We start from the raw sequence: 21,686 nt of genomic DNA on the forward strand, positions 1-21,686 counted from the left end.
TTCCAGATCTACAGAATTAGTAATGAATTCTTGAATTGGTTAAACGAAGTCGGATTTCTGTATGATGCAGAAGAGATGCTCCTCCCTAAGAAAGACAGATTAGATATATTGCCACTTAATTAATATAACTGACCTTCTCTACCTCAAGTCTTTCTTTACTCCTCAAATTCAAATTTCTTGTATCATACTCAATCTTCCTTTTAAAATGACTTTGAATTGTTATAATTTGTGGGAAACAACTAGCTTATATTAAACTCCAAAAAAAGAAAGCAGATTAAATAACTGAAATTCAACGATGAAACTGTCTATACAACTTCCTTCTTCGTTACTCTAGCTGAAAATAAAATATTGCCAAAAAAATCACAACCCTTGTCTTCCTTTCCAACATTCTTGATTTCCATCCTCCAGAAATGATAGTTCTCCTCTTGAAAACCTTATTTTTCGTTTTCAGCACGTTGTCGAACTTAATAACACGTTTGATCTTCACTGCAACGGCCCATATACTCGTGAAATGGATACAGATGCTCAAAATCCAGGGAGAAGGCAGCCAAATGGTGCTAGAACAAGTCAGAGACATGATCAAGGCATTACTGCAGTACCTGTTCGGTTTTATAATCCAAGAGATTATAACTATCGTATCATTTTTGTTCGATCTCGTTAAAGAAGTGACATTAAGTACTCCATCTGGTATAGCTTCAGCAGTAGCCGGATTGATCGAAAAGTGGAGTACTATGTTTGATGGGGTTGTGGAGGAATTTCTAGAACTGTTGAATGCTTGTTTACAGATGGTGAGCGAAATTGTGGCAGGTTTGTTGAAAAATTGCAAGGATGCTGTTGGATATGTGGCTGAGAATGTTGTGAATTGAATCAATATGTGGAACCTTTTTTTTTACAATATATACATACTAGAAATATGTTTGCTATTTGTGCATATGTGAGATTTAAACCTCGGATACACAATTCTCGTGATATCGTTTCACGAGTCAATTTTCCGAGATCCGACCTGATTCATCGAAAAATATTAAATTTAATGTTAAAAAATATTGATTTTCATTTTAAATATAGATCGGGTTAACCCGTTTTACAAAAATAGATTCTTGAAATCGTCTCGTTACCGACCTACTCGGATGACCATTGGAAGTTTCAAAATTTATATGAAGAATGTAAAATAATAGCCATTGAAGTTGTGAAATTACTCTTGAATTATTTGTTTGCTTTCAAGAATGCGTAAGACGTACGTCTATAGGGTTGACTTTTTTGAAATTTACCATCTTCCATTTGAGATAAAAATAAAATAAAATAAAATAAAATGCAACCACATATATTTTTATTTCTGAAAATATTATGGATTGATACCTCAATTAGACTGGGTTGATAATTATATTGTGTAATTCTTTTATAATTTTATTATATGTATGTTTTTTTCATTTTAATAATAATAATAAATTTATAAAGTAATATATTTGACTTCAAATATGAATCGAGTCGATTCGACTCACAATTACAAGAGATTCACTCGTAACTATATCAACGCCTGAAACGAATTAAAAATATAAAATTGGTCTTTTTTTGATATGATTGGCCAAATGATAAATCTAATAGAAGAATATTATATTAATGAAGAATTTTGAAATTTCATTTCTTATTGAGAGGAAAACAAAAAACCAGTGTTCTAAAAAGTTCGCTTAGGAGTTTAAGTGCGGTTAAGCTTGAAGCTAACAAAAACGCCCCACTTCAGAAAAAAGCGGAAAAAAACGGTTAAACTGTAGTTTGACCGAATTAAACGTAATTAAGATATTTAATTAAGTGTGCTTAAGCACAATTAATAACATCAATTTATTTTTAATTTTTTATTTTGAAGGTATGTGTTTTTATTTTAAAATAATAAATTAGGTTTATAATTTAGATGTTTATTTTTTAATTTTAATTATGATTAAGAATGTCTGATAATGATTTGACAAATATTTAGAATTTTTAATGTGGTCTAGTTGCAAAAACAAATAAAGATTGTAATTTTGAATTTTTTATTCTTTTATAAATATAAGAATTAATGCATCAGACTCAAATTTATCATATTTATGTATTATTTTATCTATTTATTGGTTTGAGATAATTACAATTACACTAAAGATAAAAAACGCTTTTTCACGCTTAAACATGTGCTAATCTCGCTTAAGCTTGAAAAGCTTGGAGCTCGACATCCGCGCTTCAGAGCGCTTCACGCTTCTTAGAACTTTGCATAAAAGTGGATGCATCCCATCTTCCCAATTGAAATGAAAGGTTAAAATAAACGTTGTTGTATCTCGCCTTTCCATTTCCTATTTGGAACGATAGATTGTATTAGAATTAATTATTGAAATAACTCCGTAATCTTAATTTCAAACTTTTCAATCCAAATAAATATTATACAATGATCAGATATCGAAAATTTTAAGTAGCTTGATTTCATTTTTTGTCGAATGTTTGAAGAATAATGTTACAGGTACAACGAAACTCGTAAAATCATTCTTACACAAAAAAAAATAAGAATAATACAAAAAATTTATTAATATCAAAGCAAACATGTTATTTATAAGAGAGAATTCAGTGATGACTTTGTTTTCAATGCACAAGTAAGCATGGTTGAATCGCCCATGATTTTGTTCACTGATATTATCAAGTCCGACAACTCATACCTACTTCAGCCTAATTATATCACCCCACGTACGTTAAAAGACCTCCCAATGATGATCAACACAGGGCGTCTAACAGACGATTTCAGTTGGGAATAAATCTAACAAGCGGACTAGGTCAAGTTGTAGTAAAAGGATGATGAGTCAAAATATCGATCTCACATAGATTAATATTTAATTAGTAGAATTTATATCACTTAACTTAAACTAGACAAATAAATAAAAGATGATATAAGGATTATTAATCTAAACTATTAAATAAAATAATTGCAATTAAAAACGACGTATTCAACGATCAAGGAGAGATTCAAATTCAAATAAATAAATAAGACACACAACAGTACCAAACTCTACTATGTTGACACGTGTTAAAATTCAATTAATTATTTAATTATTGACAATCACGGTGAAATCCTCAAATTTATTTATTAAATGATTCCTTGAGTTAATAAACATATTTAAATCTAAAAGTCCAATTACTTCTAATTGAATTTAATTAGATCTAAATGCATTAAATTTTCGTGGAATTTCAGTTTTCACCTAAAACCGCACACTGAAACCGAATATTATTTCTAGTCAGTTTAACCATGTGCTGATGACGTTTTTGTTGCTATATTTAATCAATCATCTTTCGATTCATAATTAATCAACAAACATGTAAATAGTTGATCAGATTATTAACAATAGATATTAAACCAACGTCAATCAATAAGTAAAATCAAGAAAATAATATATTGAAAATAAATCAAATATCAAACAAAGTATTGTTTGGCACTATCGTGGTCTTAGTCTGAATAAAATTATTTCATAAAATCAAAACAAAGGTGAAAACACATATTTAAGTTCATAGAAGAAAACAAAATTAAGAACGAGTGAAAGGAACTCTCAGTGATTTATGGGGCATGTTGAGGAATTCGTCTTGCTTATGTCTATGTCTTCCTCCCTATTGATGTCTTCATTGTAGCCTTCTCTTCACTTCTTACACGCAGTACTATGCTCTCTTCCTTCTCTGTTGTTCACTTCTTCTACGTCTCTGCCCTCCTCTTTTTGCTATTTTCTGTTCACTTTCTTTCTCTTTCTTTTCTTCTATCTCCTCCTTTGTTACTTTCTTCTCTCTCCTCTACCTCTCTCTTCTTTTCTCTCAGTGTTCACATATCCGCTCTTCTCTTCTTTGTCTCTCTACGTCTCTCTCCTTTCTCCTCCTCTCACTTCTTCTGCGCTGCTTTTGTTTTTCTATTTGTGCTTCCCTTTTTTCACCTCTGACGCCTCTTTTTTATCCTCCTAAATGGATCTTATCATTCAAATCTTTTTAAGTTCATGTTAAGTAAAAAAGTGTAGATAAGATCTTTACCAAGATTTACATAGATTTTTTCAAAATTTCAATATCATCAATGAATAAAATATAAGAATATTTTATTTTCTTTATTTTGATATTTTGTTTCCTTTGAAATCTAATAAATTTATCTTATCTTTCCAATTTAAACACTTTTGAATTTTATTCAAATCTACAATTATTAATTCAAAATAACCACATAATTAAGGATAAAAATTCTAGATAAGAGCAAATATTATAAAATCAAATCACTAAAATCTTTGTAAGATTTGGCCTTATTAGCGTCCCATACCTGTGAGCTCAGAGATGACACATGTACCAATGTGTTTGGGTGGATAATCGTGACATGAAGTACTGCCTACCAATTATACTACCTGAACTCTCACTGCCCGGGCTCAGCTGAGAGCCCGGCTCCTCCTGAACAATTGTCAATTTGCACAATTTTCTTGGCTTTTCGACTATCTAAAATCCTAACTAAAGATGATTCGGGTACTTGGATATATCTTGATATCAGTAATTGTTGTAAATATTTAAATGTTGATAGTCAAACGTGATTAGACTCACAAGTATAATTTTGAATATATACGTATAGATATCATATGGATTTCTTTTGAAAAAATATTTGCTGTATCTTTCTTTTAATAGATAGATAGATAGTAGATAGATTAATTGATTAAAATAAAATAAAATAATTTTATTTTTACATTTATTAATATTTATATGTTATTATTCTGCGGATTTTGCTGTCAATATATTCATATCCTACCTTACCTTTCATTCATCCAATTCTCCCTCTCTCTCCAGTCTTCTCTCCGTGCCTTGTTTTCAACGATTCCTGCCTTGTTACATTCTTGATCTCAGCATCAAATCCCCTCCTTAGATCCTTCTTCTTTCACACCTGTTGTGTTAAGGTGAGTTCAATTCGCTAATTTTTCCGTTTTGATTATTTTTTTCCGCTTTTGCGCAACAACTTTGTGCGTGGGTGGGTCTCAGTTTGTCTTCTTTAAATTGTGATTATTTGATCGTTGTATGTGTTTTGAATTTTCTGTTTTGTGCGTGTGTATTCTTAGATTGTTTGAGTTATTCGAATAAAGGTCGTTCATTTTTTAAATTCACTCGCATGTAGGATTCTCGAGATTGAATTTTCCCCGTTCTGTTTAGTTTGTTGAATTTTATTTTTACTTCACCGATTATCTTAGCCTTTAATTAGTTGTATTTTGTGATTCGTTTTTTCTTAGGTGTTAAATTATTGTGAGTTTATTTAAATTCAGACTGGGCTTGGTGGAACTTTTATTGTGATTTTATAAATTTTTTTTAAGGGTACTTAAACGATGCGAGTGTATTCCCTTTGTCTCTCGCGATCTGCTGGACCTCAATCTGGGTAGAAATCGATTGATATAGTTAATCTTCGATGTTTGCTTGGTACTATGAGTTTAGCTGATTTCGGGTTTTCCTTGCGTTTCCAGATGACAGCTGCTTCTTTTTCCACTTGTCAGCCATTTTTCACTGGCATTGATGAGTCAATCATAATTTGATTTTTTGCTTCAACTTTTTTTTGCAGATGGTTGAGATTTTTTGAGATACACAAAAAGCTAAAGCGAATGATTGTTAATTATTTTGGAACATCAGTTGCTGCAACATTTTTAGCAGGCATTTTAGGGCGCAGTGGCTTCTGTTAAATGATAATCTTTGCTCGCAGCTTGTAGAGGGCTGCATATAAGCATGTTGATAGCATTTTGGTTAATTTTCAACCATTCTTATGATGAAAAGCCTGTCTTTTACCACATACTGTATTATTCGATTGACACAAACGCGGATGCAAACATACAGTTCGTTGAGGAATACTGTTTAGATTGTGTAGAAACCTCTCTCAAGAGATTAGAAGTCCATTGACCTAAACTTGACTGTTCAGTATTTTGCGTGTCGAAGGATGGAAAGGCGAGCTTCTTTGTTTTTCTTACTATCTTTCTTTAAGTACAGCGATTTCTTTGACTTAAGTCTGTGAGACTTGTGAGACTTAGTGTTTTCATTTATAATTTCGTAGCAGGTATAAAATTTTGGAGGAGCTTGGAGATGGAACTTGCGGAAGTGTATATAAAGCCATTAGCATTGAAAGATATGAGATTGTAAGGGCTTTTTCTGTAATTGTTTCTAGTCTATTTCTCTCTGATACTCCTCAGAGTAGGAAATGTGGAACCTTTTTTACATTCTGTATCCATTTCAGGTTGCAGTAAAAAAAATGAAGAGAAAGTTCTATTACTGGGATGAATGTGTAAACCTACGTGAAGTTAAGGTGATTCATGCTCATAGTTGCTTTATGCTTGAAGTTTATAAAAGCGTGATGGAGTCTGAACAACTAAATATAGCTGGTCTTTGTACTTGTATTTAGGAAGAAACTATTAACACTTTTGTTTGTTCCTTCTGTGCAGTCTCTCCGTAAGTTGAATCATCCTAACATCATCAAGTTGTTGGAGATTGTCCATGAAAATAATGAGCTTTTCTTCATATTTGAGTATATGGTATGATTGATATCTTTTTTATCTCTTAAACTGACCTTCATTTAGAGGTATAGTAAAGCTTCTCTCAGTCACTGATTTTTTGTTGAAAATATCCTCACTAAAAATTCTGAGCTTCTATTCTTTTTCCCTTATGCCTGATAGAAATATATCTTTTTTCATTGAACTCAACTCCTGGTTTTTGTATGTTGAGTTTACATTTAGCAGGTAGCAATGCAGCATAGTAGCAGAATATTCTAATGGCAACATAATTAGTCATGCAACATTGTTTTTTTTAAAGAGGAACTAGAACTGAGGAACAAAAATTCATAGACTGTCAAACGAAATCAAGGATCAATGACGTGAAATAGATAACAAAATTGTTGAGCATCGAGGCAATGTGAAACAGGAAATGACAAAATGATATCTGTATATGAATGCTGAAAAAGTATAGGAAAGATAAAAAAACATTGCCTTGGCTTTTGTGATTTTTTAATCTACTTCGTAGAGAAGGGCTACACAAATTGCTGTTGCTGGAAAAATGGATTTGGAAATTGGACTTGTTAATCGAAACCTGATGACCTTGGAGGGATGACACTTGATAAATGAATATTGTAGATGAACTAAACTGCCATACAATCTTGATCATGGGCTTTTATTTTCAGGAACATAATCTATACCAAATAATGAAAGAGCGGCAAACATCATTTTCAGAAGAAGATATCCGAGACTTAATGTCTCAGGTGCTTCAAGGGCTTGCTCACGTACATAAACATGATTTTTTTCATCGGGATTTAAAACCTGGTATGTTATCTTTTTTTCTACATCAGATGGATTGGTACTTTTATTATGAGAAGAATCATAGTTGTGGACCTAATCCATTTATACTCTTTCTGCTTCCAGAAAATTTGCTGGTGACAAACAATACAATAAAGATTGCTGACTTTGGGCTGGCTAGAGAACTCTCATCGACACCCCCTTTTACTGATTATGTTTCCACTCGTTGGTGAGACATCTTTGTTTGCCTGCCATTTCTTGCTCATGCTTGTGATTTATAATTGTCTGATCGATGATTGTACATATTATTTTTACTAGGTATCGAGCTCCGGAAGTGTTGTTGCAATCTTCGTCCTATACCCCTGCCATTGGTACACAAAACCATATTGTCTCTGACAGTTTCATTCACTTTAATTTAAAGTTTGATCAAACTCTTGTATTCTTACTTTTACTGGGTGTGCTAGTGCAGCCAATTTCTACGCTATCCATTTTCTTGTAACACATTACAATTATGAAACCTGTGCCAGAGTGGATGGATTTTGGTGCTCCAAACTTTAGTGGATTTTGATTTGACTGTTTCTGAAAAAGAGAGATTTTGAATCATTTTTCTATCTTCTTATTGTTTACATTTGAATATATGGCTAATTATACGCACAAAACCTCACAGATATGTGGGCAGTTGGTGCTATACTGGCTGAGCTTTTCAGTTTGTGCCCAATTTTTCCTGGGGAAAGGTGACCGTTTTTGATCTGGTTTTCAGATTTATTTGTCTTTAGTCATATCACTGTTTGCATACTTCACATGTGTCTTAGTTCTGTCATCGTTAAATTTCAACAGGTGAATTACAAATTTTTGTGTGTATGGGCATGTGTTTTATTTTTAAAATTCTGAAGTACCTTTAATTATGACTTGTTTACTGTTTATGCGAGATGCCAGCATCAAGAAGCTAGTAAACTATTAGTGATGTTTCTAGAGCTGTGTCCTAATTTTTATGATTCCTTTTTCATTCATGACCAGTGAAATTGATCAATTATACAAGATCTGCTGTGTACTTGGAGCACCCGATTGGAATACATTTCCTGAGGCTACTAACATTTTGCGATTGGTTGATATCACGTTTTCAGACGTAATTTCAATTTAATTTGCGCATTCATCTACTACTACCGTGTTTTAGGTTTAGTTCCTTCTCTTATATTTTCAACTTATTTGAGTATGTATTTTGTTTATATAGATTATGCCGGTTGATCTTTCGGATGTTATTCCAAATGCAAGTTTTGAAGCAATTGACTTAATCAAGGTAGCTTTAGTCTGATACTTTTCTGGGTTTTATTTGGCAACTTTGTGCTAAATCCTCTTCTTTAACAGCAACTATGTTCTTGGGATCCATTAAAGAGGCCAACCGCTGATCAATGTTTGCAGCATCCTTTCTTTCATGTAATATGCATCATTGTATATCTAAAATCCTATTGTTGTTGCTTCATTTTGAACCTTACTTCTGCCATTTGACAGGTTGCCAAGCGAATTCCTCGTCTACCTGGAGATGCACTGCAGCTTAGTCTAGGTAATCGCAGTTGGTAACTTGCATTCTTCTCAATGATGCAGATCTATGATCTCTACTTACTAGCAATACTGTAGGATCTGAGCCAAATCTTGAACTGAACCTATGGAACTTTGGGCCAGCATCAGATGATTGTTTTCTTGGCTTGACACTCGCATTGAACCCTACAGCCCCGAACTTGGGTAATGAAGTTCTGTTTGTAATGAAGTTCTGTTTGTGATTTTTCGTGATTTTTCGTGATTTTTTATGTTGATCTTGATATGGACATATGTTTGCATTTTCTTTGGACCAAAACAACAGTAGATATCCTGTTGTGAGACTAACTGATATGAGGGAAAATGTAACTTGTGCATTGGTTAATGCTTAACCTGGTAACAATTGTACAACTAGAAAGTAGACGATGACAACTGTGGTGCCATGGATGTGCCTAGGCTTCATGCGATACAAAATTTCCATTGAATCTAGTTTTGAACTAATTACATGCGTTTGTAACTAACTACATACCTTTTATTGAAAGTTTACTTTTACTTGATGAGTATTTTTACTTTTTGTAGAGAAGGTCCACAAAAGCCAAGGCACCAAAGAGGTATGTTTTCTTTTGTTTCTCTTTCTTCTGATAAGATATGGGGGTTCAAGGTTTTCCTTGACATAGTTGTCACCTTCTAGGATGTAAAGATCTGCACTGGTTTTCATGAACATTCTCAACAACCAGGTAATTTGTGCCATTTGGTAGGTCATTGTTATTGTATTCAACTTTCTAGCTCATCCGATGCCTTGTTCCTGATCGAATTGCCTACACAATGATTTTTTCCTTCAAGAAGAATGATAGTTGCTATGTCTTTGCAGATTTCTGGTCATTATTTCCTTCTGATCCCAGTGGAATTACTACATCTGTGGAGTCTTCCCTATCCCTATCTTTCAGGTAAGTTGCACACCTGTAAATTTGAGTTTGTGGTGAAAATGCTGCGTACTGGTTCGGTGAAGCAATATAATATGTTGGGGAGAAAGTAAAATTCAGCTGGATGAGTATAAAAAAATTGTGCAATTAAAAATTCCGGTCCTCTCTTATTGATGGTTGACTTTTCACTGATTTACAAAGGTTATCAAATCTATGAATTATGATATGGACAAGCTTTCATTTTCAGATTTATGATGTCTACGTTTCTTTAGATGGCCATGTACAGCATATTTTTGGCTACTGGAGGTTACATGGTTGAGTTTCTTATGACTGTATCAATCTTTGTACTTTTTTCACCAATTGCAGTTCAGTTCCACATCCATCAATTGGAGCTCCACAATCCGCAGGATTTTCCATGGGTTCCTTTCAATCCAACATCCTGGACCGCCCCTTAATGGCAGCATCCTCCCCGTTCCAGCATGTTCATCACCTTTGACATGGCACAACTGTGCTTCATCTGGGGGTATGGTCTTTATGGAGGAGGTTCGTATCAAAGTTGACTACAAATCTAACCTTACTAGTGATATACTGTAAAGTACTATCCAAATAATTATATATTCTGGGAAATTCTTCCCCCAGAAATACTGTTCTCATCGTTTTCATAGGGTGGAGATAGGGTAGATAGTCATGCAAGTAATTGTTACCAAGTTACTAGGCATGACTATAGATTCTCACAGTTAATTGGAATGATGGTTTTGGTTTACCCTTTGGAGTAAGATATGATTTTGCTAACTTTGTTATTTAACCATGTACTTTAATTTATTCCTTCATATCTCGCGATCTCACCAGATTGATGCGGATTTTAAACAAAATTAATTAATTAGTTTCACAAAAACTTCCCAAGTTCTATCCGTCAATGTACCCTTTCCTTTTCAAAAGAATTACCGGAGAAAATTTTTTTTTGACCTCATTCTGGAGAAATAAATTCTGGAGCCCTTTGCAAAATTTGAAATCGTTGAAGGGCAGGTATCTCTTGATATCGCCAGTAATCTGCTTGTGCCAGCATTAATTTTTATAGTATTCAAATTATATAGAATAAGGTCTAATGTAGTATGGCACGGTTTAGTAAGTTATTCTCGCAGTTCAGCTAAGATTTGGACCACCATTTCTCTGAAAACATGGTTCTTGTTTCACTCCCCCCTTTGAGCTCGTCCATTCTTTGGAACAGGGTAGAACAAGAGGATCCTCTTTCAAATGTGTCAGGATGTTCATAATCGATGGTAGTACTCACAGGTGGACAGAAAGATAAGAAACTAGTTCCAAACATGTGTTAAAGAAACAACATTATTACAACGAGTTGGAGCCAACTCTAAGACAGTTTCGGTTTGGACTTTCGAGAGTAGTTTTAACTTCTCTCCCATCGAAAGCACAACCGATTTGTTGACTCTTTCTATTTATTCTTAATATCCTTCTATTTTTTTAGCATGCCTACATGAAACTTTGTTATTAAATTAATTTGGGTGAATTAAAGACCCCAAATAGAATATTACAAGCTCCTTAATCAAAGGTTGGAGTTTTAGCCAAATACAATAAACCTCAATCTAATATATATATATATATATATATACACTATTATAAATATATGAGTTTGAATTGTGAGCTTACTATTTTATCCTTTCATTTATTTTTACAATTTGTTATGTTTATGAGGCTCTTTATGTCATTTTCTATGTTAGTTTAATATTGTCATTAATAGTGTATTTAATTCAATTCAATCAAGATAATTATTAATTTGATTTTACTTTTAAATTTAATTATTAATTACATGTTACATATTTAAAAAAATTGCTAATATTAATAACATCTATTTTATTTTACTTTTATAAATATATTATTTTCATTTGTAAACTTACTATTTAAGCATTTAGTCAATTTTGATATATGATGCTAAAAAAATATCCCTAATTAATATATATTATCTATTAATATCTATTAAATATATGGATGAGCGAGGTTGAATAAAATTAAATTATTAATAAATATTAAGATAATATAAAACATCTTTTTTCATTTAAAATAGATATATTTTTAGACTACTTATGTATTAACATAGATGCATGATTGAGAGAAAATGTTTGTATGTAAGTTATTTCAATACAAATATTTAAGCATTTAGTCAATTTCGATATATAATACTAAAAAAATATCCATAAATAATATATTATCTATTAATAATAATATTTATTAAATATATGACTTTCAATTGTGAACTTACTATTTTATCATATTTTTGTTTTACAATTCATCGTAATCATGATGTTATTTAAATCATTTTTATGTTATTTTAAAATGATCATTAATAATAACTTTCAATTGTGAGCTTACTATTTACCATTTTTTGGTTTTTCAATTCGTCATATTCATGTTGTTATTTAAGTCATTTTTTTATGTTAGTTTAAAATGATCATTAATAGTGTACTTAACTCAATCGAAATAATTATTCATTTAATTTAATTTTAATTTCTTAAATTTATACATTGCATACAAATTCATAAAAATCTCTAACATATTAATGATAGATAATAATGGGAAGACGAAGGGAGATGAGACGAATTGAATAAAAATAAATTATTAATAAATATTAAGTTCAATAAAACTTTGGTCAATTTTTTATATATGCTGCTAAACAAATATTACTAAATAATATGCTTCATTTGATCATTTAGTGTTCTTGCAGTTAGATGAGTTTTTTACCCTAGCGTTAACATGTTTTATTGTTATATGTCACTTGTGTTGATTATGTTGTATGGATGTCATATAAAATGTCAATATTTATCAAAGAATAAAATCGTTTTTAGTAAATTGAGACATTGAGCCAGTTGCACTTTATTTCATCCAATATCAACGCGATATATTCCGAGGTGGCTAAGAGGTTGTTTTTGTCTCTTTTTAGGCAAAGTGGCTAATCAGCTAATTCATAAGATATAATATGGTAGCATCGAAAACTTCTCGCCAAATACATTCACTTAGCCAACTAGTGAAATACAAATATAATTCTACATTATTTCATCAAATTAATTTTGGTTATCATAAAATGCTTATGAAATCTAAACAATTGTATTATTAGATGAGATATTGAATAAAAAAATAATTTTATATATATTTGAATGATATCTATTATCTCATTTGCATATCTTAATTACGTTATTCACGTCTCTTCTCAAAATTTTTAAAATACAATAATTAATTTTGTATGTGGTTTCACAAGATATAAAATATTATAAAAAAAATGTAAACTCGGTAGAAGAAAATTTGTTTTGTTTCAATGAATAATATAATATTATGTTCTAGACACAACAAACGAGATTGAAACTATATTATCCTCATGATATGATGAACGCAATCATTATTCCAAAGCTTCTAAAAAAATAACTAACGAGATGACTTTCCTGAATTGCGTCAAATTAAACGAGGAAACAATTCTAATATATAGTAATTTGAATAGATTTCAAGTATTATTACTTACAGTGATTGAGAAGTAATTGTTAAAAATTTATTAATCTTATAGCTATATGTTAATAATATTGATATTAAATATATAAAATTGATATTACAAATATCACGATATTTGAAGAAATTACAACATCATTCATTGGTTATGTTGTTGAAGGATATATAGGTTATACATACTTTTACTCACAAGTGAAAATCTATCACGACTAAAAGAATTTTTTCTTAGAAGTTACAGTTGATGATTGTCATAAACTGAAAAAGCATTAAACAAAAAAAAAAACAAATAGTCGAAATATAAGATTATCGGATAAAAATAATGTAGAAAACTGAAAAAATGTCGTGATAGAGAAGCAAACTACAAACATGTTAGATCCCCGATGAGTATTCTAAATAACATAATAAGTGTTAAAGATGATCATATACTTGTTGAGTATACCAAAATCGTTATACGCATATTATAAAAACTACGACAAAGAGTTGCTGAGTTATAAAAATCAACCTAGAAGCATATTGAAAAATGTGTCGTGTGGATAAGATAACTTTTCCGATTCATATACCATCTATGATCATGGTTTTTATTTTTTGTGGTTTGATTTGTTTCAATTTATAAATGCTACTATCCATATTTTAATTCATTTAAATATTATCAAAATTTCATTCATATATTTTCAACAATTTAGTTGCTCACGTGCAACGCACATGCACTTTTCTAGTAAAATTAAATAGATATTCACTTCGTCTCACGTATTCAGATTTGCATATCTTTTCATAAAAATTAAAATACAAAAAGTAAATTTAATTTCTTATTTTACTATTATTTAATAAATATTTTGATACGATAAAAAAAACTATTAAAAATAATTAATGTATTTAATTATATAAGTAATATTAAATATAAAGAAATGGATTATATATTTGAGATCGAATAAAAAAAATAAATATATAAAGAAATAATTTTTTATTAGATATAAAAAAATGGAAGATGTTGACTGATAACTAAAACCGAAGAATTTTCCAGCCGCTTCTTATTAATTGCATCAATTACAACTTGGGCCCACAAAAGAAAGTTACTGGATAATATGAAAATTTCTCGATAATTACATGTTATTATGTAACAAATATAAAATCAATTTTTTTATTTAATAATATTTTTCTTATTTTTTTATTAGTATATCTCTATCAACTAAATATAAAAAAATGTACAATTTTTTTTAATAATTATAAGGATAAAAAATAAACTTGTTTATAAATTTTGTTTCCATTAATTTTCTTAATGTGTAAAAAAATATACAAATATATATATATATATATATATATTCAAGACGAATGTAATATATACGTTAAGTACTTGCAGACTTTTTTCTTTAAAAATATATCAAAACAAAAATTTGTAATTATCGTAAACTATTTTGTTTTCCTCCCACAAATTTCGAGATAAAGATTTCTTAACGTTTTCAAATTTTGGAATAGCAGCAAAACGAATGTTGAGCTCAATTTCGTTCTTAGAAGGAAAATTTCAAAGAATGAATGACATAATACAAGCACGGCATATCGAGGGCAGAAGATCAAAGCAGTGGAGAATTCAGTATCTGCAGTATAGAGTTTCGACGAGGTAAATCATAAAACAGCAAGAATCCTTTGTATAATCTCAATTTATTTAAATGTTTACTGGTTCCAAATCCTCCATGCATTGTGGCCATCACAGACAGAAAAAGAACCATCCAGGGAATACATATTTCAAGTAAAAATCAACACGAAGTGAAGTTGGGAATAATCTGCAAAAAGTTTTCCCTTGCTGTGGGATCAGTGGAAAATCGACCCAAGACAGCGATTGTAACTGTATTGCTTCCAAACTTCTCGATCCCTCGAGAAATCATACAAGTGTGACTAGCTTCAACCACCACCATTACATCTTCACTTAGAAACGAGGAAACCATCTCAGCTATCTGCCTGGTCAGCCTTTCTTGAACTTGGAGCTTGAAACCATAAAAATGTACTATTGATTGTAGAATGGATTTTCCAATAGGCTTGGCTCCGTTGGAACCATAATAGCCTATGTGCACCATACCATGAAAGGGAAGTAAGTGGTGCTCACATAATGACCACAATGACAGGTTCAGCTCAGAACAGAGACTTTGTTTTTCGTTACAACTTAGATCCACATCAGAAGTTAAAGTATCTCTCTTACTTTGAACAAATCCATTAAGCTTCAGGTCCAAATCTGAGTTTTTAAAGTTCATCAACCACTTTAAATAGCAGGATGGAGTTTTTATAAGCTCTTCCCTCAATGGATTCTCGCCCAAGGAACAAAGAATTGAAGCTGCAGCATCAAGCATTGTCGAATCTGATCCAAGCTTCTTGGAAAAAGTCTGATATGGACACCAATATTTGTCATTCGAGGATGCAGTTCGGGTGTCATCATCATTAATGCCCCGGAATCTCAAAAGACCAATAAAATCGGTCCAGATACCTGCCTTCTCACAGTCAAAAACTCCTGATCCTGACTTTACTGATATCTTTTCCCAACCCTGATGATTTGGATCGGAGAGTGCAGACTCAAAATTTGGGAAATGAATGTGGGAACACTGAAGGACAACAGCAACTCCAGTGGGTTGGATACCATGCTGCAAAGCTCCGCAAATGTCACTGGCCAGTCGTTGAGGGTCTTGAAGCCGCTTAGCAAAAACTTCAGCAACTCGAGAGAGCTTGCTTAGGCCTAAAACTCGCTGACCAGATGCGACATAGCCGATATGACACTTAATCTGGAAAGGAAGCAAGCAAGACTCGCAATATGAGAATAGATCAAGATCCCGAACAATTACTAGTCCACCTGCTCCACCACCATGACCAATTTTGCTTTCTACCCCAGCTTCCGGGAATAAACTGCCATCAATAATATCTTTCACCTTCTGCTTATAACCTGGAAACATGAGCAGATATCACAACTCCATCTTTTAGCAGAAAAATGCTTTCAACCCCTACAAAATATGAAAGCGAAGCCTCAGAAAGTAAATATGCATGAAACAAGAAGTGAACATCATAAAATTGACTTAGCTGCTCAATTAGTTGCTTGGTTCATATTTATTCCAAGGTAAAAAAAATCATGATTCAGGCACCCATACCAAAGGATCGATATTTATATATTAGTTCTTATTACCAAAATCTCCATCTCCAGATCTGCCAAAACCCAACTCAGCGATCTGACGCTTCCGCCTTTTGACAGACTTGCTTATTGTCACGTCACTCTCCTTATGATACTATACCCATCTTCGAAGGTGTCAACCAAAGTTAATATGTGCAACTTTTCAGTGGAACTATCAGCAGTAGTCATTCAAAACTTACAGCTCCCATATATCACGAGTGATGGACCTCGTCACATAAATCTTACATTTCTTATTTGTTATTACATATATTCTATATATGTAATAAAAAAGAGAGAAGATCCAATCGCAATAATAATATTTTTACAGTATATACAAGGCAATAAAAGATCACCTTTGGTCCCTTCTCTAAAGGCCTTCGCCACTCTAATAGGAGTTTTTAAAAGACCTTCACGGTTGATATCTTCACCCAATCCCTGCAACAGGACCTTTACAGCATCTTCAGTGGCCACAGTTTCAATCTCCTCCACAAAATCCAGCTCAACACAGCCTCCAAGATTCACTCCATTCTCCAGTTTCACATTATAATGATCCTCATCTAAAGCGCCCATTGACAGAAAAAAAATTCAAATCCAAACCACCGACCACCCAACTCGAATCACAGTTTCAAGATTCGTAAAAGCCAGAGGATGACACTTAATCATACGTCTAATGCTACAAGGTACAAGGCAAAAAAAATCCGTTTAATGGAAATAACTGCGAAAGATCGAAACTTTGCTAGTACCCAAATAAATAAAAATGACCAAAAACACAAACCAGCCTCACGAATAAAAAAATAAATAAAAGAAAAAAACAGTAAACAATATACCAAACGCTTCAGACATAGAAACTCCCTGTTGTGGCCAATGGAGAGGAATGAAGAGTTGAAATTAGAGGAGGAAGATGAGGAAGAGATGGCGTGGTGTGGGTGTGGGATGAGATATATAAAAATGTAGGGTTGGTGTTGATTTTTGAATATGTGGAAGGTTTTTTCCCTTCATTCGCTTTTTCTCCTCAACAGAAATTTACTTAGAAATTATTCATCTGAACGAATATGCTTTTGTACGTGGCCGCAAGATATTGTTCGGCGAGCTATCTTCTCGTTTACTGATGCTTCCGTAGACCGCATATTCCCCCGATGGCGGCGGTAACAATACGCGTAGTCGCGGCGGCTGCTGAATTTGATGTGAAACCCTTTTTTCAATTCACCCCTTCAACGTTTGAAAATATGTCGTTTAGGCCCATATTTATATGCCCTTTGTTCGTGTGAGGCTTGTTTACAATTCACTTTTTATTAATATTTTTCGATTGATTATATATTTACTTCTGAACTTTTTTTTTTAAATCCTAATCTAGGGGTGGGTAAGGTTCGAACTTGAGTCAATACATGAAAAATTCAGGTGAAACCATTGAGTCAAGCACTCGGTCTTACTTTATTTGAAATAAAAAAGGAGATATTTTGGATTGTTATTCAAATCAAACACGTATATTTCACTTGTGTTTCAATTAAAGAAAAAGTTAAAAATTAGTTTTGAAAAAACTAGAATTTATAATTTATATACTTGCACATGTATTCATCCAAAGTGAATTTAGGACAGTCCCCCACTCCACCCAATATTATAATAAAAGAAATTTAAAAAGATAAAGCACAATAAACCAAAACAAATATAATATATGTAACATTTCAATACATTGTTCAGTGGAGATACTATGCTTCACTGTCACAGCGGTTAAAAGGGTCAGCGGGATGGATCGACTCACAATCCGTCGAACTCATTATTTGATGAGATGAGGCAGATGAATCCATCCATTTTTAGTTTTATTTGACGGGTTCGGGTGGCCTGGCCGACAATTTGTCACAGTCCATCATTTAGGTAGGTTGAAAAATTGTTAAACCGACTCACATATTTGACCGAGCAAACCCAACTCATTTTAACAACTATAATCTTCGTTATTCATTGAGTAAGAGACTCTACACTAAACCCACGGAATATATAAGCCTCACGTCCAATGAATGATAGATGTTATATACCTATGACAGTGTAACTTTATATATTTACGGGCGAGTTTGCAACAGCTTCTGTTTTAAAATAAATGATTAAATTTAAAAATTACGAATAAGTAAAGAAAAATAAGAAGTTAGTAGTTTTGAAAACACAAGTGAAAAAATGAAAATTACAAATTGACGGTATTTATAAATATGTTATTCTAATACTGATTTTTTTATCGGAGTTATTTTCGTAGAAACAGAATCAATATCCCACTAATTTCTCATTTTCAATTAAATTAAGTAGAAGTTAACATGAAATAAGAATTCAAGAAACACACAAAATTGTTTTTTTAAGTCAAAAACCAATAATCACACGGTTTTTATGATTACAAAACTCCCTTGAAATAGTAGTTGGTATCTGAAATAGATTTTGGTAGAATAGTTTCTCTGTTTTCTCTTGAATTTGAATTAATGTAAGAGGTAGTTAGAAGGGTAGGTAAGAAAAATGAGGAATAACTATTTATTATCAAATATAAGAGATCAACTACGCCACTTCATAACATCGTTCGAAGTACAACCTCTAACAGCAGATAATTACCAACATTTTCACTCTTTTCTCCGATTAAATACATACAACATTTAGTCCCCACGAGCTCTTTGATGCAGAAAATCAGATTATAAAGTAACTCAACTTCCCATTCACATGTCAGATAAGTAAAGATACTACGGAAATCTCTCATCACTTTTACTTTGAGCAGCTTACTGTTCAAGAACCTCAACTGCAGCTGAAGACTGAAACTTCAAAAACATTGGTAATTTTACGATAGCGTGTCATTATTTGGTGGCTAGCTTGTTCACGGCAGCATTGACTCTATCGTCCATAATCAGTTTGTGGCTGTCGTCTCCATTGCAATGTTTTTCACCTATTAGAAACCGAGTATGAATTGAGTTACTCATCATAACTGAAGTTGGAAAAACATAATTGTGTCGTGGATGCAACTTTGACTGATGTATGAAATTTGAGTTATTCATCAACATTCAACTCTAACAAGCATTGTCATGATTCGCCTCGAATGAGGTTTGATAAAGATTTGTTTGCCTGTCCATATTTTCAATTTCCCCTGGCCCAAAGAATACGTGATATGGGTATACTTTTTCCCCGGAAATCCCAAAAAGAACGTGATATAGACAGGGTTGCAATAGCATTAAGATGACTTTTTTTAGGGTACTCACCACATTCATATCAACTTGAAGCTCTTCAAACCAGGCAGTGTTTTCTTTATCCTTTTGGACGCTCGCGATGTATATGCAGGCTAATGCAATTGCGTGGGGGAGGATGTATGAGAATCGAATCCGTCTTGTAAGTGTCATTAACAAACAAGGCCCCTACAAAATGCTATACAATCAAACCGAAGTCTTTATCCATCATTCGATAATCATCATATTACGAGGAAAATTAGACGCGTCGAGAAGAAATAATAGATCCAATGCACTGATAATGACAACTTTGCGCAATAAAACATGGAAGGATTTAAAAGATGTGCATATAGATGAGCGAAACCTGCCCTTGATGGATTTATAAAAGGCAACAGAGGCTGAGAGTTGATATTCGTGTCTTGAGCAATAAACAATGAACAACAAATCCATGTGATAATTTACCAAGTTAATTGTGTGGCATCATTCATGCCAGCATCCTGGAGCAACCTGCAAATTATTGAAGTTGAATTAGCAACATTTATCATTGGGATTTTGAAAAGATTCTAATTATCTGAAGAGGAACAAGAAGTTATTCTATAAACAACCACAAGCAAATCAACTGCAAAGTCTTGGTATAACATGAGATGTCACATGACCTTACAGGAACAGTCAACCACAACAATTAAATAATTAGAGATATGACCTTTAATCGAGATACACTTACTGAGACAGTGCCCGGTGAGGATGGAAAACAATTAAGTAATAATTGAGAGCTTCCAAAATTTTCATTTCCATTTCCAGAATCTCTTTAATTTCATAGCGATACTTCTCAGCAGAATCTGCAAAAGCGAAAGGGTGATGGTTCTTGCCACTAATCATGCAAGACGGATACAAAACAGAGGAAGACAAAAGAACCTAAGGATAACGACGTACTCACATAATTTCTTGATGTAAAATACAAGTAGTCTGGCATGCACTGGTGCTTTCTTCAGCTTTTGATGCCAAGTACAAGCATGTTGGAGCAACCAAACCAGGATCGTATTCAGCCATACTTCTCCTGATAACAAATTAATTGATAATGCTAATAAGTATTTAATGATTATCACATTCCTGAACATTGGCACTGAAGTAGAAAACTGTCGCATTTTAATTTTTTTGGAGCAACTTCATTGCAGTAATAGGAGCAAACGGTAAAGACCACACAAGCTCAAGACGAACTGTGTGGTGCTATACAGCGTTGAGCGAGGATCTAGAATCGAAGCCAAAATCTTTCATTTGAGCTTGAGCAATTTCAAATAGCAATGCTACTGTTTAAATTCAGTTACCCAAGCACATTACATTCATTTAGTTATGAACCTAAAAACCTTCATTTCCTAGCTAATACACAATGAGATGTTCGCATCGACATCTGGTTAAGATATTGAAAGGGAATTTCATGGCAAAAGGGAAGAAATAATGCATACCTGACATACACACGTCTCATATATGTGATGGCAGTAGCAACAACCCTGAAGAGTTAATTAACATGTGAGGGATCTTCGCAACTGATGAAAAGGCTGAAATAAATGTGCATTCTTCGAACTTCAATCAAACCCTAAGTTTCATCAGTTTAGAGATATAATCAAGTATAAACTAGCTAACCATTGATGACTTGTCTTTCATATGGTTAAATACGAATACCAAGCTCATTTAACTGAAATCTTTCACTGACTTGAAACTCGCATGTATACAACTGTTTCACAATGTAATGTATACATTGCATAACTAGATTTTGTGAGAGATTTTCCATGAAACACATAATATCAAGAACGACCAATCTAATCCAAAATATAGATATCCAGGCCCTGGGGCTGTTGATTTACTCTCGAAAACGGGCATCCAGTACATTCTTGTTTCATTCACTGCTTTTCTGGAACATTGCTGAATCAAAAAACTTCCTGTAACCCAAGTGTGCTTGCTGTATGCATTGAATGGGTGAGGTAGTAGGAGTTAGAGAGGCAATCTCAAATAACATGAAGTCCTCCAGGATTTTGTATCCATAATGTTTTTCACCAGTACATCATGACAGAATAAATACTCAATTGCTTATGGGCAAGTGCTTCACAATATTTTC

The 21,686-nt window shown here is 32.6% G+C and overlaps 2 protein-coding genes and 1 pseudogene across 5 annotated transcripts; 1 reads left to right on the plus strand and 2 right to left on the minus strand.

Moving 5' to 3' along the window:
• The first annotated feature begins 4,757 nt into the window (after positions 1-4,757).
• Positions 4,758-10,525, plus strand: LOC142550533 (serine/threonine-protein kinase MHK-like). 2 transcript variants are annotated; one of them, XM_075659608.1, is made up of 18 exons: positions 4,758-4,916; positions 5,567-5,943; positions 6,053-6,131; positions 6,230-6,298; positions 6,435-6,524; positions 7,166-7,304; positions 7,404-7,506; positions 7,596-7,648; positions 7,945-8,011; positions 8,295-8,403; positions 8,509-8,574; positions 8,643-8,711; positions 8,787-8,838; positions 8,913-9,017; positions 9,390-9,421; positions 9,502-9,547; positions 9,682-9,757; positions 10,100-10,525. In XM_075659608.1, the coding sequence occupies exons 2-18, from the start codon at positions 5,936-5,938 to the stop codon at positions 10,227-10,229; spliced, it is 1,293 nt and encodes a 430-aa protein (XP_075515723.1). In that variant the 5' UTR covers positions 4,758-4,916; positions 5,567-5,935; the 3' UTR covers positions 10,230-10,525. The 2 variants fall into 2 exon arrangements, with proteins under 2 accessions (XP_075515723.1, XP_075515727.1); XM_075659612.1 differs by lacking the exon at positions 4,758-4,916 and adding an exon at positions 5,059-5,427.
• A 4,334-nt stretch (positions 10,526-14,859) lies between these two features.
• On the minus strand, positions 14,860-17,583 carry LOC142550541 (GTP cyclohydrolase 1-like). Of its 3 annotated transcripts, none has more exons than XM_075659618.1 (3): positions 17,216-17,580; positions 16,742-16,945; positions 14,860-16,166 (listed from the first exon to the last, which is right to left on the minus strand). In XM_075659618.1, the coding sequence occupies exons 1-3, from the start codon at positions 17,229-17,231 to the stop codon at positions 14,995-14,997; spliced, it is 1,392 nt and encodes a 463-aa protein (XP_075515733.1). In that variant the 5' UTR covers positions 17,232-17,580; the 3' UTR covers positions 14,860-14,994. The 3 variants fall into 3 exon arrangements, with proteins under 3 accessions (XP_075515733.1, XP_075515736.1, XP_075515739.1); XM_075659621.1 differs by having other exon boundaries at positions 16,742-17,061; positions 17,216-17,579; XM_075659624.1 differs by having other exon boundaries at positions 14,860-16,224; positions 16,742-17,583.
• Positions 17,584-18,800: 1,217 nt separating this feature from the next.
• Positions 18,801-21,460, minus strand: LOC142513303 (cyclin-C1-2-like; annotated as a pseudogene).
• Positions 21,461-21,686: the final 226 nt, after the last annotated feature.

Source organism: Primulina tabacum, chromosome 1 (genome assembly GCF_025594145.1).
Source record: "Primulina tabacum isolate GXHZ01 chromosome 1, ASM2559414v2, whole genome shotgun sequence".
NCBI lineage: Eukaryota > Viridiplantae > Streptophyta > Magnoliopsida > Lamiales > Gesneriaceae > Primulina > Primulina tabacum.